This window comes from Poecilia reticulata, unplaced genomic scaffold, assembly GCF_000633615.1.
Source record: "Poecilia reticulata strain Guanapo unplaced genomic scaffold, Guppy_female_1.0+MT scaffold_283, whole genome shotgun sequence".
In the NCBI taxonomy this organism is placed as follows: domain Eukaryota; kingdom Metazoa; phylum Chordata; class Actinopteri; order Cyprinodontiformes; family Poeciliidae; genus Poecilia; species Poecilia reticulata.
In genome coordinates, this window is record NW_007615062.1 from 38,081 (window position 1) to 55,708 (window position 17,628).

At 42.5% G+C, this 17,628-nt stretch overlaps 2 protein-coding genes across 4 annotated transcripts in view; one reads left to right on the top strand and one right to left on the bottom strand.

The window, feature by feature from the left end:
* Positions 1-17,339, bottom strand: part of LOC103460752 (uncharacterized) — a 26,298-nt gene extending 8,959 nt beyond the window's left edge. The window contains exons 1-6 of the mRNA XM_008403054.2: positions 17,253-17,339; positions 6,413-6,603; positions 5,976-6,172; positions 2,107-2,271; positions 1,612-1,753; positions 6-350 (exon numbers count right to left, since the gene is read on the bottom strand). Of these exons, the coding sequence (XP_008401276.1) occupies positions 6-350; positions 1,612-1,753; positions 2,107-2,271; positions 5,976-6,172; positions 6,413-6,559 (996 nt within the window). The 5' untranslated portion in view covers positions 6,560-6,603; positions 17,253-17,339. The remainder of the gene's footprint in view (positions 1-5; positions 351-1,611; positions 1,754-2,106; positions 2,272-5,975; positions 6,173-6,412; positions 6,604-17,252) is intronic.
* LOC103460751 (uncharacterized) lies at positions 3,247-5,169 on the top strand. 3 transcript variants are annotated; one of them, XR_532986.1, is made up of 3 exons: positions 3,247-3,301; positions 3,373-4,266; positions 4,338-5,169. XR_532986.1 is itself a non-coding variant. In XM_008403053.1 (3 exons), exons 2-3 carry the CDS (start codon positions 3,956-3,958, stop codon positions 4,760-4,762), a joined length of 735 nt encoding a protein of 244 aa, XP_008401275.1. In that variant the 5' UTR covers positions 3,247-3,301; positions 3,373-3,955; the 3' UTR covers positions 4,763-5,169. The 3 variants fall into 3 exon arrangements, 1 of the variants encoding a protein (XP_008401275.1); XR_532985.1 differs by having other exon boundaries at positions 3,373-3,790; positions 3,856-5,169; XM_008403053.1 differs by having other exon boundaries at positions 3,373-4,687; positions 4,760-5,169.
* Positions 17,340-17,628: the final 289 nt, after the last annotated feature.

A 17,628-nucleotide genomic window follows, 5' to 3' on the forward strand; every position in this document is an offset into this window, starting at 1 on the left:
TACTCTGTGGTGGTTAGATACTCTGTGGTTGTTGGATAATCTGTGGTGGTTAGATACTCTATGGTGGTTGGATGAGCTGTGGTGGTTGGATACTCTGTGGTGGTTGGATGAGCTGTCGTGGTTGGATACTCTGTGGTGGTTGGATGAGCTGTTGTGGTGGTTGGATACTCTGTGGTGGTTAAAGGAGCCTGACGTTTACGTCGTGCCATTGCTTGGGGCCACTTTCTTGTGTAGGATCCATCAGAGTAAGTCAATGTGATGTCTTGGTTGGGGAAGTCCTCCACCACGAGCTCAATTGGGTTGTATCCAGTTTGAGCAGTGTGAGGAGTATATGTAAGGGTGCAGGAATTCTGACAAGAAAGAGAAATGTCTTAAGGGTTGTTTGTCCATCAATCCATCTATCCACCCAAAGGTGTCAGAAACATTGGTAATGTCATGAGCTGCATATGGCTTTTCTCTCTCCTGAGAGACTCAGGATGACTTGAMTTGTTTTATTGGTTTTCATTTTAACTCCAGTTTGTGAAATATTTTGAAAAATTGTGTATTTTGAATAACAACTTCTGCCACTGCTTGACTTCTTTCCAGCAAAGACCCTTTACACGTCTGCAGTTCATCAATTTCTGTTGCTGTTACTTCAACTGAACCACTGGCAGAGTTAAACCACTAAGTTACATAACCTTTATACCAGTCATGTTTCTTCATTATCAGAGCACACACATATAACTTAAAGCTGCTCAGGTCTTGTCATTTATGTTCAGATCATGCAGTGTGATGAGTTGTTTTAAGTACCCAAAAACGTCAGAGTGTAGGCAGGAGGGAAACCAACCATGCTTGTCCCTTGCTCTAGATTATCTGCCACACTCCCATCCTGTTCAAGCMCTGTGGCTGAGACAAAGAGTAACTGATTTTTCTTCTGTCAACATTATACTTGCCTGCGAAGAACCCCACAGTACAATGGTACACCCAGAAGATTTTCACTGTGGTGACCAGACAAGGGTAGCAAAATGTTACGGTAGTACATCTTAAGAAAATAGGTTCGGGCTCCACTGGCTATATGCACCAAATCTTATGGCTCAAAAACATGAAAAAAGCCTGGTGATTTTTGTCCAMAGCTCGGATGATACCAAACCAAACTGATTGAAGTCAGATCAGWAATGCTATTCCTCCAAATTTGACCCTCATCTTTTCCCACATCCTAAATAATTACTGTGGATTTKATCAGAAATGTTTCCCTATCAAGAAACCATCCAGAGATTTCAAGGAGTAGAACTTGAGCTCATGTTAAGTACATAGTGCTAATCAAGCGWATGATGGGAATGTGGAAAGGCTTCDAGTTGCTTCTTTGGGTTGAGTCTAGCTGRGCACCAGGATCTTCCTTCTGTCTCTGGAAAAATACTTCATATCTATTTGGTAAATGAATGTAGTTATGTGTCCCTTTACCATATTTAGATATGCCATTTGAAATGAGCATGGTCATCTTAAATGTTTTTGTAAGTTCATTTATTTACAATAAGTCGTTAGTTTACATAGAGGTTCTGTTAAATGATAGGAAAGAAAGACATCAGGCACATTTTACTCTTTAACTTTTGGTATAAAGAGATAGATTCTTACCTGATCAAAAGAGAAGCCACTAGGAAGGCTACATATCCCACACTCATTTGTATTCGAATCTGTCGGTAGTCTGCATCTTACTTGGTCACCATCAGGGTCAACAGGTTTGACATTGAATGATCGAGGGCAGTTGTACTTTACTCTGTAATGAGACAAAAGCCCATTAAAAATGGCTGCTACTCTGACTGTTCTGTTCCCAGAAGATTTGTGGATCAATAATTTAATCACAGTAAATTAAATTTTAACATTACAACTGTGGCAGAATTTGTGATTATTAAGCACCAATTCTGATAGGAATGATAATCAAATAGATAGATAAACTTAAATGAATGGCATATTTCCTGTCAAGCAACATCCATCTTATTATTTACCCAAATAAAATATGTTTTATTATGGTAAAATAACTCATTTTATATTCTAAATATAATATTTAGAATATAAAATGGTGATGGTGTATAATTTGTATTTATAAGTAAACAAGTGAGTATTAATTACCTGATAATATTGGGGGTGGTAATGACCGGAGGTCTGTTGGATTCCTGAGTGTCTGATCGGATCCCCATATCCACATGCGTCAGCATTCTCCATGGAGCAAAAGTACCCAGCACATTTGGATACCAGTAACCATATCCGTAGTAGTAGTCGTAGCATATTGCGTGTCTGTTAAGTGAGGGGTTTTAATAAAGAAAAGAACTAAGAATTAATGATACTGTTATAGTTTTTAGTAAAATTAATGAAAAGTACAATTGAGCAAATTTACAGAACATATTCCATGTGCTGGAGATCTACGGGTTTGTTTGATTTTGAGGAAAAGTAACAGCTTTTATGCCTTCTTCAGAGTGATTTTGTTTCCCTTTGACCTTAGAGGTTGATATGGATGGTTATTTCCATGAAACAGAGCACCCAGTTGGGGAAAAGAGCACACTCCTCCAAACTGCGCATACAAGGTCGCTGTGAGTCTAAAGCAGTCGTCCCCAAACTAAGCCCTGTGGGCCGGATCCGGCCCGCCTCCACATTTGGTCCAACCCCCTGAACAATACCAGAGCATTCAGATTTCTTTTTCATATACCGTATTTTCCGGACTATAAGCCGATTTGGGGATGTGTGGATTTTTTTTCAACCACCAGGGGGCTCTTTAGCAGGAAGTGAATCATTGGAAGTCAAAATTGGAAATAAAAGAAGAAAGCGCCCATTAAAATGGAATTAGGTTTTAATAGGGAATTGAAATTTGAGAATGTTGTTGGTCAGTTAAATAGCATTGAGGGGAAAAAGAAGATTTTTCGGTTTTTTAAATACTGGGATCATTATGAGAATTTGAGGTATAGATATTAGGATCCAGTAGAGCAACAATAATGGATGCAAGCTGCTGTTGAAATCTAAAGAAGAAGAAGACACCCATTTTCATTTAGCACATGCTAGTAGCAGACACGAAGGATCAGCTGTCAGGTTCCGTGTCTTCCCCTTTCATTTTGTTAGTCTGTTTTCTTTATTTTTGGTTTTGAATGGTTTTTTATTGTGGTTGGAACCGTCGTTCCACCTGGCGTCCACTAGATGTCACCTACACGCAGAACCCCTGAGAAGCTGCTGGGTTCAACCCGTACTCACACCTGCAGCTCGTTTAGAAGGCGTGGACTTTGGATATAAGCAGCAGCACCTCTTCGTCTCATCGCCTGAGTGTTTGCTTACCTCGGTAACATTCGTTCCAGAAATAGGCCTTCTGTGATCTGCTCCAGACTAACCCCTTGTTGTCTTCCTCATCAGATTATCCTGCCGCCTCCTCGCTGCTCTGGTGTGATCCATCGTTGCTGGGTTCTGAGTGAGTGTGCCTTTTCCCCTCGTGGATCATCTACCTCCTGTGTGTTTCCCTGACGCTGTGGGTATTACCGGCCAGACGCCACTCCTCGTGTGTACCTACCTCCTGTGTCCTCCCTCGACGCTGTCGGTGTTACCGGTCAGACGCCACTCCTCGTTTGTGTGTGCGTCCTTCCTCCTTCATTGATCCATCTCCGGCGGATTCCCCTTCGGGACGCCACGGGTCTGGAGACCCACGCCCGAACCCACCGGAGAACTACCACTGACGGACCAAGTTCCAAGCCGTCCTCTCAGTGGAACTACCTGACCGCTCTCCTACGAGTTTCACTACCTACGCTCCACTCCGTCCACATCACCTACCTTCCAAGTAAGCACTCCTCAGTTATTCCCTGGAAATCACCATTGATCTCTAACTCTGTCTCCTGTTGGCAGTAAGACGACCCGGTCCGCTGATCCAGTATTCACTACCTGCTTCCTGTTCTTTCAATAAACCATAATTGTATTTTACTCGCCTGTCTGGTTGTGTTCTTGCATGCGGGTCCGAAAGCTAAGTCCCAACATGACATCAGCACTTTTACCGTCACAGTTACCGTTCAGAAACTACCGTATGTCAGGGTCTGTGTTTTTCCCTTTTTTTGTTTCTTGGTTTATTTCCTTTAGTTGTTCTTATCATTGGTCTCTGAGCCGCTATTCCCCGGACACCCACGAGATGTCACCCATGTGCCACCCCTGGAAAGCAGCGGGGTTCAACCTGGGCGCACACCTGCAGCTCGTTGAGAGGGCGTTAGCCCTGGATATAAGCAGCAGCGTCACTCCTCATCGCCTGAGTGTTTGCTTACCTTGGTACAGACCGTTCCAGAGAGAGGCCCTCTGTGATCTTCGTTGTTCTAACTTCTTGTTGTCTCCCTCGTCAGGTTATCCAGCTGTCTCCTCGTTGTTCCCTAGCGACCAGTTCCCCTGCGTTGTGTGTGAGTCTGTCTTCCCGCTGTGGATCGCCTACCCCTGTGTCTCTCCCCGACGCTACCGGTGTTACCGGTTAGACGCCACTCCTCGTGTGTTCGCCTTCCCCTCCTCGTGGATCCTTCTCCGGCGGATTCCCCTTCGGAGCGCTCCGGGTCAGGAGACCCACCTCCGAACCTCACCGGAGAAAAAGGAAATCATTACACCGGAACCTACGCCGTTTCCCCGATCGTTGGCTTTCACTGCCCGCTCTCCAACGAGTTCAAGCTCAAACCAATCCAAGCCGATCACCCACCATTCTCAAGTAAGCCCTCTCGGATTATTTCCGGATAATCACTTCCACGCMGTTTCTAACCTTGTGCCTTCTCATCGGCAGTAAGACGACCTGGTCCTCTACTCCAGTATTCATCCCCTGAGTCCAATAAATCATTATTGTACTTTACCTCGTCTCTTCTGGTCGTGTTCTTGCATGTGGGTCCGAAGGTTTAGTGCCAACATGACACCGTAATCAGTTCAGTTAAATCTAAACTTGGCAACTTGTCTTTTTCAACCGTAATAAATGTGATATTCAATTAACCTGTTATGACTCAAATTTTGGGCGTCCGTCCGTCCCCCTCTGCAACTGCTGCATCGTTGTGGAAAACCTGGCGCAGCAGAGATATCTGCGGCTTATAGTCTGGTGCGGTTTATATGTGTGTGTTTACTGGTTTTTTTTAAAAAAAAACTTTGGGGTTCCTGCTTATAGTCAGGAAAATAAGGTATTTATTTAATAGTGTTGTTTCCTGGATTTTTTTCTGTGAAGAACCCAGAGAAGGTTATTTGATTGTGCTATCTGGAAAACAATACATTTTTACATTTAGGCACTCCTGCAATCGTCACACTTTTTCTGTTACAAACTGACTCCGGCCATCACCAGAGAAGGGAAAAGTTAGGTGGCCCTCACAGGAAAAAGTTTGGGGACCCCTGGTCTAAAGGAAACTGAGGATTCAATGGGACTTTGAGTAATGATTGTCTTAATTTTTGACCTCGAAGGAATTTGCTTATTTACCCTGTGATAAATTATAGAACAACTTTTTGTCATAAAGACCATTTTAGACTTTAGAGATTGATGAGAGTAGAGCACATATTTTAGATTTTGTGTGCCTGATTCTGTATGATTCACCTGATTGTGCAAAATGCTGCCACCTACAGCAAACTCCTTCACCTGCTTCCTCTCTTGCTGCTGTTAAGCTAAACACCATCAATGCTTTCTCTTCTGCAGCCTGAAACTGATGATTGAGGTGGAAGCAAGAAATCTCTCATATCCCAACAGATTCTATAGACCAGCTAGTCTTTAAATCCAGACCTGGAGGGCCGGTGTACCGCAGATTTTAAATATAAACTTCCAACCTCGGCATCCATCTGATCTAAATATATCAATTATTTATTGATATTCTTAAAATGATTAACCTGAAGCTTGTAAGTTGGAATTTTCCCCTTATCTGAGAAAAGAGTACACTAATGTTAAATTGAGCAGTAAATGAAAAGTAAAAAATTTTTAAATGTCTGAGGCTGTTGTAAGGTTGTTTTATTTGAGGAACTCTTCATCTCACCCTATTTCGAAGGGAAGGTTGCTCGTCAGCTGTCTAGTTGTTYTCGTCTCATATTGTTTCCAGGTAAGCCCATAAGAGTCAGCGGTAACTAAACCCACAGACTGCTGTGTCTGAGTCCCACAGTCACCACTCATGCAGGTTCCCTCATAACAGTAGGAGTAGTAGTAGGCAATGTTGGTTTTCTGTTGAATCTCCACCTACAAAAGGTTAACAAAGACTCAGTAGCAAATACTGCTAAATACAAAAAAAGTGTTAATCTTAACAGCAATAAAAATATTAATATCTGCTCAAATTTATGCTTATCTGTACAAGCAGTGATAGGAGTAGCAACTGTAACATCATCCACAGACTTCATAATAATCTTCTTATCATTATTAAATTCTTTCTGTGACTCATTTTTCACCTAATTGTTAAAAGAAGAGTTGCAAGACACTCACCTCATAAGTCCCATCTGATTTTCYTCCTTTGGGGAAGAAGGTCTCTGAYSCACCAAAGGAAGAATAGTAGTGCCAATAAGAGGCAGCCGTGTCTATCAGCAGCAGATGCAGCAGTACAGTGAAGGTGCCCATCCTGATGGTGCCCATCCTGACCAGTGGTCCGTCCTACAAAAAGCTGCTTCATTTATATCCTGCAACAAGGACCATCATGCATCATTTTCTGGAAGCAGCAGAAATGCAGAACAACCTGTAGGACCTGAAAGTTGTTCCAGATGAGCTAAGCCACCCTAATAACTCCACCTGTTAAGTTTTCAAAAGCAATAATTCCCATCATGGGATGGGTTGAAGAGCTGAGCGGGAAGCCCAATCTGCTTTAGAGATGTTAAAAATAAAACAAAGCATTAACAAAACATTAATGCAGCTTTAATACATTAAACTCCTTTTTCCCATATTTGTTAGTGGAATTTCATATAAATCAAGCCACATCATGTATTCATGTTAGTAAAGCTGTCAATAGAGGGGTGGCAAATCATACAATAATACATTTTCCTAAAAGAAAAGTAAGAAAATATGTAGCTGATGTTTCGCAATGACTGATTTATCAAAAGAGTGTTATCTTTTATATAAAATTACATCCATCCATCCATTTTCTTCCGCTTATCCGGGGTTGGGTCACGGGGGCAGCAGCTTCAGAAGGGAGGCCCAGACTTCCCTCTCCCCAGCCACTTCTTCCAGCTCCTCCGGGGGAATCCCAAGGTGTTCCCAGGCCAGCCGAGAAACAGTCCCTCCAGCGTGTCCTGGGTCTTCCCCTAGGCCTYCTCCCGGTGGGACGTGCCTGGAACACCTCACCAGGGAGGCGTCCAGGAAGCATCCTTACCATTTGCCCGAGCCTCAACTGGCTCCTCTCGACGTGGAAAAGCAGCAGCTCTACTCTGAGTCCCTCCCGGATGACCGAGTTTCTCACCCTATCTCAAAGGGAGAGCCCAGCCACCCTGCGGAGGAAACCCATTTCGGCCGCTTGTATCCGTGCTCTTGTTCTTTCGGTCATGATCCAAAGCTCATGACCATAGATGAGGGTGGGAACGTAGATTGACCGGTAAATCGAGAGCTTCGCTTGGTCATGGTCTTGAGCCCGAAAAGGGCACTCTACCCTTTTCGGGCTCAAGACCATGGCCTCGGATTTGGAGGCACTGAGCCTCATCCCGATTGCTTCACACTCAGCTGTGAACCGCTCCAGCGAGAGATGCAGATCACGATCTGATGAAGCCAACAGGACCACATCATCCGCAAAAAGCAGAGATGCGATCCTAAGTCCACCAAAACKGATCCCCTCAACATCTCGGCTGCACCTAGAAATTCTGTCCATGAAAGTAATGAACAGAATCGGTGACAAAGGGCAGCCTTGGCGGAGTCCAACTCTCACCGGTCATACAGGGAGCTGACAACCCGTATCAAAGGGCCTGGTACACCATACTCTCGGAGAACCCCCCACAAGTCCCCCTAGGGACACGGTCGAACGCCTCCTCCAAGTCCACAAAACACATGTAGACTGGTTGGGCGAACTCTCAGAACTCTCCAGGCCCCTGCTGAGGGTTTAGAACTGGTCCAGTGTTCCACAACCAGGACGAAAACCACACTGCTCTTCCTGAATCCGAGGTTCGACTATCCAATGGACCCTCCTCTCCAGGACCCCCGAATAGACCTTACCAGGGAAGCTTAAGAGTGTGACCCCCCTTTTTGAACAGGGGGACCACCACCCCAGTCTGCCAATCCAGGGGAACTACCCCCAATGTCCATGCGATATTGCAGAGTCGCGTGAGCCAACATAACCATACAACATCCAGAGCCTTGAGGAACTCCGGGCGGATCTCATCCACCTCCGGGGTACCTCAGAGACCTCGTCCCCAGAGATTGGAGAGCCCTACCCAGAGTCCCCAGGCTCAGCTTCTTCAACAGAAGGTATGTTGGTGGGATTGAGGAGGTCTTCGAAGTATTCCCCCCACTGGCGCGCAACATCCCGAGTGGAGATCAGCAGCACACCATCCCCACTATAAACAGTGTTGGTGCTGCACTGCTGCCCCCTCCTGAGACGCCTGATGGTGGACCAGAATCGCCTCGAAGCCGTGCAGAAGTCTTTCCCCATGGCCTCTCCAAACTCCTCCCACGCCCGAGTTTTTGCCTCAGCGACCGCCGGTACCCATCAGCTGCTTCTGGAGTCCAACAGGCCAGTGGTGCAAAAAGTGGGTATGCAGTGCATGCAACGCATAGGGACGCGGCGTGCCGATGTTTTCCCATACATTTCAGCGCGCCTTACGCTCCTTGTACACGAGATAAATGTAGCGAATTTTACCGTTCAGGTATCGTCATCTTGGGGTAGAGCGAGCGGATGTTTCCACGCTCCTTCAACCTTCCGGGGGGTGGGGAGGATTTATGCATCGCTTACAGCATCCCTCACCAAAGATGTCCACCAATAGGTTCGAGGGTTGTCTCCGCAACAGGCACCAACAACCTTGCGGCTGCAGCTCCGATAAGCCGCCTCGGAAATGGAAGTACGGAACATGGTCCACTCAGACGCTATGTCCACCTCCTCCCCCGGGACATGTTCAAAGTCCAAAGGGAGTTAAAGCTCCGTCTCACAGGGGACTCCGCCAGACGTTCCCAGCAGACCCTCACTACACGTTTGGGCCTGCCCGATCGTGCCCCACCTCCAGGCCTGGCTCCAGAGTGGGGCCCTGGTGACCCGCGTCCGGGCGAGGGAACGCCAGATAGAAAAGGCATTTTTCATCATAAGGGTCTTTGGGCTGCGCTTTGTCTGGTTCCTCACCTAGGACCTGTCTGCCTTGGGTGACCCTACCAGGGGCATAAAGCCCCAGACAGCATAGCTCCTAGGATCATTGGGACACTCAAACCCCTCCACCCTCTCCTTGGGTGGCAGCCTAAGAAGAGGATAAAATTACATTAAAAGGAAATTATTTTTTATTCATATATTGAAATGGCAAATGCAGATTAAATTATTGAGTTGTGTAAACATGTTACACCCCTGTAAAGGTGCGTGTGAGGGTGTTTGTTTGTTTGTTTGTTTGTAATACCTTGTGGGGACCGAAGCCTGGTCCCCACAAGGAGAAACCCTGTTTTTGGGTCAGGGGTCAGAGTTAAGACTAAGGTGTGAAGTGAGTTTTGGTTGGGGATAGGGTTAGGGTATGTGATGGTTAGGGTTAGGAAAAGGGTAAAGATAAGGTTTAAGCTGTAGAAATGAATGGAAGTCAATGGAAAGTCCCCACAAAGATAGCCACGCAAATGTGTGTGTGTGTGTGTGCGTGCGTGCGTGTATGTGTGTGTACGTACGTGTGGGTGAACCATCAAATAAGGCTTCTGGATGTTGGTGTCCCGTAAAGCCCAAATATACCCAATTTGGGTTGTCTTGTCCTTTTTATCGCAGCCTGAGGGGTTTACCCTGACTTGGAACGCGAATGCAACCTGTTGAATCTGACAGGTAGCCAATCAGAAAGCACGGTGACATAAGACAGAGGGGAATCCCAAACAGCTAATATATCGCACAACAAAGTCCGGTGGATATCGGAGATTATATGTGGAAATGTTTATTATTATATATGTAAAGGTCATTAATATATATATTTATTATGTTTATTCTTTTAAAAATGTTAACTATGAAAAAACAGTCACATCCAAATCATAGTGCAGCAAATAGAGCAGCTGCTCCCATTGTCTTTCATCCACCGTCTTTTCTTTTTGATACGTCTTTTATCTCTTAAAATGAGCCAACACGCTATCACTATTGTTTCTACATCGTCATCCATGTTTGGTTATTCTAAATTCCCGTATGCTGTTGGGGGTTTTACTGGATTATTCTCTGGAATCTGGACGTTCCTGACTGTAATCGGTTCGTGTGGCGTGTTGCTCCTGCCTTAGCTGCTGTCAAGACAACTGTATCTGGTTTATTTTTGCTTTTTGTTGTTTAGTTTAAGGTGGCAGTAGTTAGATTTTATTTAATGTAAAACATTAAGTTTAACTGTGAGGTAATTTTATTGAATTTATGTTAAGTGTACATTCAAATGTGGAGGGGGAACTTTTGTTTTGTGCTGCCCAGGGAAGCATTGGCTGGCGTACTCAGAGCCACATGGCCATTCAAGCTGAAGAAGTTGTATGCGGCTAATGAGGTATAGTTTTGTTTATTTGTATCTTTTATTTATGTAAATATGCCATTTATTGTGAACTGATTTAGGTTTGTGTTGCCTTTCTTGTAGTTCTGACTGCATTTTTGGGAACTTTGAAAGACGTGTCCACAATAAATGGCTGTTGAAAACCAAGAACTGCGTTAAGCTTTGATTTAACTCGAGAGGAGTAACAGTCAGAACTCCGCCTGCTTTGTGCTGGACAAGTGCGGAGAGAAGAGCGGAGCCTGTTGCAGCTGCGGAAAAGTCAACGAGCAGCTCGTTAAAAGGTGACCTCGCTCTCTAGCATTGTAGGAAAAGACCGACTGCATGCATGGTTTACCCGATAGCCCCTGTTGTGAAGATAGGATGTTGTTCTCACCCTCCCACATTCTTTTCACCCCCTTCTTGATAATGAGAAACAAACTGAAGGTTTTCAGAACACGGCAGGCGTGGTTAGAAGCAGTTCACTGTGTTTTTCCTTCTGCAGAAGTATGATTGATAAATAATTATGTAATAATTTCTGTGGTTCTTTTATGTAGGTTGAAAAATATGCCTATCAATTTCTATCTTTTTTACAAATTACATTTACTTAAAGTACAAACAATAATCTTGTTTTTAGCAGATGTTGAGTCAGCAGTGTGGAACATCTATTATTTCTGCAGATATCTGATGTTTCCTCATTCAGCTCATTGTTTATGCCTGTAATGGCCCGTCTCTCTGAACATTTATGTAATAAACTATTTTTAGGTTTCGTCAGAAGTGGAAGTGATAACATTTTCTTATAATTACAGGAATATTTATGTTCCTGTTATCAGCAGCTGGTAGAAGTTAATTTGATTTAAAGTAATCCTTTAAATGTAGTAACTCTGGTAGCAATCATTTCCATTTGAAAATGAAAATCTGTGTTTTCATCTTGCAGGAAAATTAAAGGAGACAGATCTTCTGTGGGATCAACATTTGGGGTTGTTTAGCTTACATCTCATATCTGCATGCAGTGGATGAATCATCTAGTTAGAATTCAGTCCAACGAGTTTAACTGCCCCGTGGAGCTGAATCCTTCAGCTGGGTTGGGTGAGAAGCAGCCAGACGGGTGAGATTCTTCCTCTGGAATTGGGATGTTTGTGACTGGAATCGGTTCTTGTGTGGTGTGTTGCTCCTGCCGTGTGGCTGAACACGAACCGATCGAACCTGTTGTACTTTTATCAGCTCTGTGGTCACAGAGGTTTGGAGAATCGGCCGACAATACTTAAATCTTGCTGTCTAAACAAGACTTGAGACTCAAAAGCTCTACTCATCTCCTCTCAACCACTGCCCAAGGTCAGTCAGAAGCTGGTTGCAAACCTGACGCCAGCAGGTCAGTCAGTCATGGTAGATCTGAAATTTGGTTTGATGACCTCAGTATGAGAAACTACAGACTGATAGGAGGAACCAGAGTCCAGTAAAGGTAAAGGCAAATCTTCTGAAGTCGGGATATAATTAATTTAATTTCACATAATTATCGAGGTAGAATTTGTTAAAACTTAATGAAATATATTTGTCCTATTTGATGTTGTGACATATGCTCACAAAGAACTAGGTAATTAGTCAAATGTTTCTGAACGTTTATTGAACGTTCAGAAACTACAGCGGGTGTAATGAGCCACAGCAAAGATAAACAAAGGTAAAACAATCCAAAACGAAGATCAACTCAAAACCACTCCTACCTTTTTACTCTCTCTCTCTCTGTCGTTTAAGCACACCCGTTGCCGTGGCAACCACCTGTGTCCCGCAAACCGAGAAAAGATTACATTAAAAACATAACATTCAGTCCGTTATGATATCCGGTTTTCAGGCTTGATATTTATTTCTCGATTATTAATAAGCCTCTCATGAACACAGTGGCGGTTGAGAAGCTAACTTAAACTCCTGCTCTGCTCGAGTCGCCTTTTTTTCTCTTTTTTTGTTAATGGAACAGAAACGCACTGAATTGTACAACACCTTGTTGAAAACAATAATTACTGAGATTATTCATTTTAACATGTTTTGTTGACTTTTTATAATTATTATTTTTTAAACGTTTTGGATCTCGGTGAATATTTTTGATCAAGCTGTCAGAAGAGGAAGTGCTGGTCTCAGCGTCCTGGTGGCGTTCAGTTTGTCACCTGCCGAGATCGACTCAAAACCTTGATCGCGATCGACGTATTGGGCACCCCTGATCTAAATGATCTTAGTGTAAGTACCCATTAATATTGTTTATTGTATGTTTTACATAAGCTAAAATAATATATTATAGATTAAAGGGCGAAATGTGTAATAGCAGGAACACATTTTATTTTATGATATATTAGTACAATTTTAATTTAAAATGTAAATGTATACATAGTTAAATTTACAGTGTAATCTATCTAGATAGAGGTTGATGGAGAGTTTTATCTTTTTTTTTTTTACCTTTATCATAATGGGCACATAAAAGTATGGCTTTGATTTTACTTTTAAATGCTTTTATGTCATATCCATTGTTAATTGTGCATAAAATGCATCATTAGTTTATGGAATTTGATTCTGTTAATTCCCAATGTTATCTTCAGATATGGCACCAAGCCAAAGAGCCACAAAGAGCCACAAAGGCTTTGGCACCAAGCCAAAGAGCCACAAAGGCTTTGGCACCAAGCCAAAGAGCCCAAGGCACAAAGGTTGTCTTGGGATGGCAAGGCTTCAGACATTTGCCAACACTAGCTGAAAAATTTATGGATTTTTTCCCCCTAAAAACATAAACAAGCAATGCTTAGTCTGGCGGTGGGGCTAGTAAAGCATGGCGGACCACCAGGCTTACAATACACTGGGGGAAACCCTGAAGTCATATTCTGCCTCCCTTTCGGGCCCCTTCTAGGCCAGGAGAAGGACCTCACTGCGGCTGTTCCCATTGTCTTTTATCCACCGCCTTTTCTTTTTGTTACGTCTTTTATCTCTTAAAATGACTCCACAAACTATCACTATTGCTTCTACATCGTCATCCATGTTTTGGTTATTCTAAATTCCCGTATGCTATGTTTGGGGTTCTACTGGATTATCCTCTGGAATCGGGATGTTCGTGACTGGAATCGGTTCATGTGGTGTGTTGCTCCTGCTGTGTGGCTGAACACAAACAGATCGAACCTGTTATACTTTTATCAGCTCTGTGGTCACAGAGGTTTGGAGAATTGTCCGACAATCCTTAAATCTTTCCGTCTAAACCAGACTTAAGACTCACAAGCTCTACTCATCTCTTCTCGACCACTGCCCAAATGCTCTGACTCTGGTCGCTATGGTAACATTTACATATCCCTTCAAAATAAGATACAGATGCACAACAAAAACGAACATTTTACTTTCGTGAAAATTTTAACTCACGATAACGACTAACGGGAGCCCTGAGCTTGTTTCTCTGCAACGAGACGGTCCCATCTGGGAGTGATGGGAGACAATGGCACCCGAAGTGTTGCTTATATCCAGAGCCTGCTTGGTCTCTATGTGGCAAAGCAGTTTGAAGCTTCATTGACTCATTAGCAGCCGGTCGCCGCATGTTACGCAGAGCGGCTTGTAATGTGGGACTCACCTACCAGTATCGGATAAATCCATTCTCCTGTCTCTTCTCTGGGCCTTTTCCCCTTTGCAAAGAAACTTTCCAAAGACATCTGATCCGTTTCTTACTCATTTTGCTGCTTGTGGGCTCAGTGTAAGTCAGTGTTGGCACGCAAGTAACCGAGAGAATCCGGTTAAAGGATTTTAAAAATAAAAGATCCTTCAGACTCAAATAATATATAAAACGGAAATATTTAATTATTTCTTGCGAGGCCCAGTACCGGTCCGTGGACCTGCGGTTGGGGACCACTGCTCTAGATCACGCTGAGACATCAGTCCTCTAATCCTGGAGATGTTTTTCAAGTGATAGAAGGCCAACTTTGTAACCGTCTTAATGTGGCTCTGAAGGTTCAGGTCAGAGTCCATCATTACTCCCAGGTTTCGGGCTGATCGCTGGTTTCAGTTGTAATAACTGAAGCTGTGCATTGACTCTAGATCTATAACTCTCGATCTGTAACTCTAGATCGCTCCTCTTTAGGTCCAATAATAACTTCAGTTTTGTTTCTGTTCACCTGGAGAAAGTTTTGGCACATCCACACATTTTTCTGTTCTAAGCATCAGTGATTGGATGAGGTCAAAGGTCACCTGGTGACATCATGATGTAGAGCTGTGTGTCATCTGCGTAGTCATGGTAGCTAATCTTATTTCCTGTTATAACCTGAGCTAGTGGGAGCATATAAATATTGAATAGGAGAGGTCCTAGGATTGAACCTTGGGGTACCCCACATGTGACCTTTGACCTCTCTGATGAGAAGTTTCCGACTGAAACAAAGAAATCCCTGTTCTTTATGTAAGATTCAAACCAGTTGAGTTCTGGACCGGAGAGTCCGACCCAACTCTCCAGTCGATTCAGTAAAATGTCATGGTCAACAGTGTGAAAATGAGATTCCAAAAGAGACATACCCTAAAAACATACCTGGATGTGACAACTTACTGGAATGTGCCACTGTACCCGGCTGTGACAACTTACCTAAAAGCAATACAACACACCTGAATATAAAAACCTACTTGAATTCAACAATATAACCCGTTTGTGATGACGTACCTGGCGGTGACCCGGTAGTTCCTTCTGAAGAGAAGTTTGAAGCAGTAGCAAGTACTGAATGTTTGACCCATGATAATGACCGTGAAAGTGAACCTAGCCTACCTACTGAAGGTTTATGTAGCCAGAAGGTCTCAGAGGATAAACCCAACCACCCAAGTCATGAAACCACAAATCCTTTGAGATGTTCAGAGACAAACCACTCAACCAAACAGGCTCCAGTACAGCCAGTTGGGGAACCCACTCGTATCCGTTGCCAGTCCCTATTCTATGGCTTAAGCCTTGCTTTTACCAGTGCTTTGATAGAGCCTGAACTTGAAACCACTTTTAAGGCTTCCAGCTTTCATGTCATTTCAAAGCAACCCATCCCATGCAAAGGGACTTGCATGTTGTAAGGGGGACATTGTTTAAGGCATGGTTAAGGACATTAAAACATAATGTATCAAGTATATAGTATACAGTACAATCAAATAAAAAGTGTTGTTTTCATTTACAGTACTACACAATAAATGATAAATAAACTGAGTTACAAAAAAGCATTTAAATGTTTTTAAGATACAAAAAAACAGACGTTACTTCATAACACAAATTAGAATTGTGGGAAATTTTTTCACTAAAACATAACGTTGCGACTGGTGGGATCGAACTCTCGACCCTGGAATTGGCCTCCCTCTTCCCCCTTCTCCCCAATCCCTCAAGGGGAATGTCTTATTTATTTTAGCTAAAACATAAAAACTTCTGTTTTGTACTTATATTTTCTCTAAATGCCTAGAAACAAAAGGTATTAACACTAAAGTCAAGCAAATGATTAATTGCGCTGTTTCCTTAAAATCCAGTGAAAACTAACGAAAATATATGTACTCATGACAATCTGCAGCCACAACACCAGGGGTCGCTGGAGATCAGAGTAATGTCTGTGTAGCTGCTCATTGCGACACAGCAGCACTTAAAGCAAATATTTTTTTATCAGGTTTAAAGGCACTATGACATTTAATTTGTACATTTTCTCTTTCAAACATAACAGAAAATAAAATACTGTAAAAAAATTATTTAAGCCTCTTCATGTAAAAGGCAATAAAAAAACGTTTTATGTAACATAAAAACAAGAAAAACAAGCAAAAAAAAACCTGAGAAAAAAAAAGTTAAACAAGGAAAAGCATGAGCAAAAAAAAAAAAAGAGACAAATAATAATTAAGGAAAAAAGAGAGGTGGTCACAACTGTCCTACAGATTAAAATAAATGATAAATAAACTGAGTTAACTAAAATGTACATTTAATTCAAACACCCATTACGAAAGCCTCCAAGTTATTCCAGGATGTAAAAGCTTACATCCTGGATGTAAGCTTTTACATCCAGGAAAAAAGCTGGATGTAAGCGTTGACTGAACGCCTGCCATGTGTATAAATTAAAAATTAAATCATGTCCATTCCTGTATTCTTGGAATATTTTAAACTGATTTCCACACAAACAAGGTGAGAAAGAGGAAGAAGATCCAACCAAACCACTTTTACTAGTTCAGTCATTTTATCTCTCAACTATTTTATTGAGAATATTTAAATATTTATTTTAATATCTAGAAATTAATAATCTAATTAGAAATATATTTGTTAACAGCAGATACAATGAAAGATGTAGTTTTATTTGAGATTTTATTTTCTTTCTTGTGACGTCGTATTTTTATATAAAAGGAGCAAATTATGAAAATGGAAACAAACCAACTCCACATTGATTATCAGTTAAAAATAATCAAACTTAAAAGATCTGCTGTTGCTGAATCAACCTTCAGACTTCTCAGGTCTTCTGGTTCTGGAGATGCAGAACCAGAACCAAACATGGAAAAGCAGCATTCAGCTTCTGTGCACGACTCTGAATCAAACTTCAGCTGAAACACTGAGCTCCTTTAAACCCAACCAGTTCAGCGTTGCTTGGATTAGTAACTGTAACGCTGTGTGATACCTGCAGCTGTCTGTTGTGTTTAACTTCTAGCAGGTCTGCTCTGTTTGCAGCCACATCTAAACTCACCTTAATTCTGAGTCCTCAGGTTGACTGAGGCTTCGTTTCCTGGATTCTTCACAAACGTTTGATACACGCCACGTCTTGGAATGTGTTTGCTGAGCCGAGTCAGCAACTCTCAGTAATTTAAGGTGTGAACACAATGCACCTGCAACAATGAAAGTATTTATGAGCACAGATAAAAAACTGAACAGATACGTGATTAAACATCAGCTGTTCTTGCACACACAGCTTTTGTCACATAAAGAAAACATTTGCCTCCACTTTTTTTGTTTTTAAAGGAGGCTTATAGAAGCCAAAAATCACTTACTGAATGTGAAGCTTTTGTTGCTTGTTGAAAATAGAAGCCAACTCTTCAACCTGAGATGTTATTGATTGATTTCTG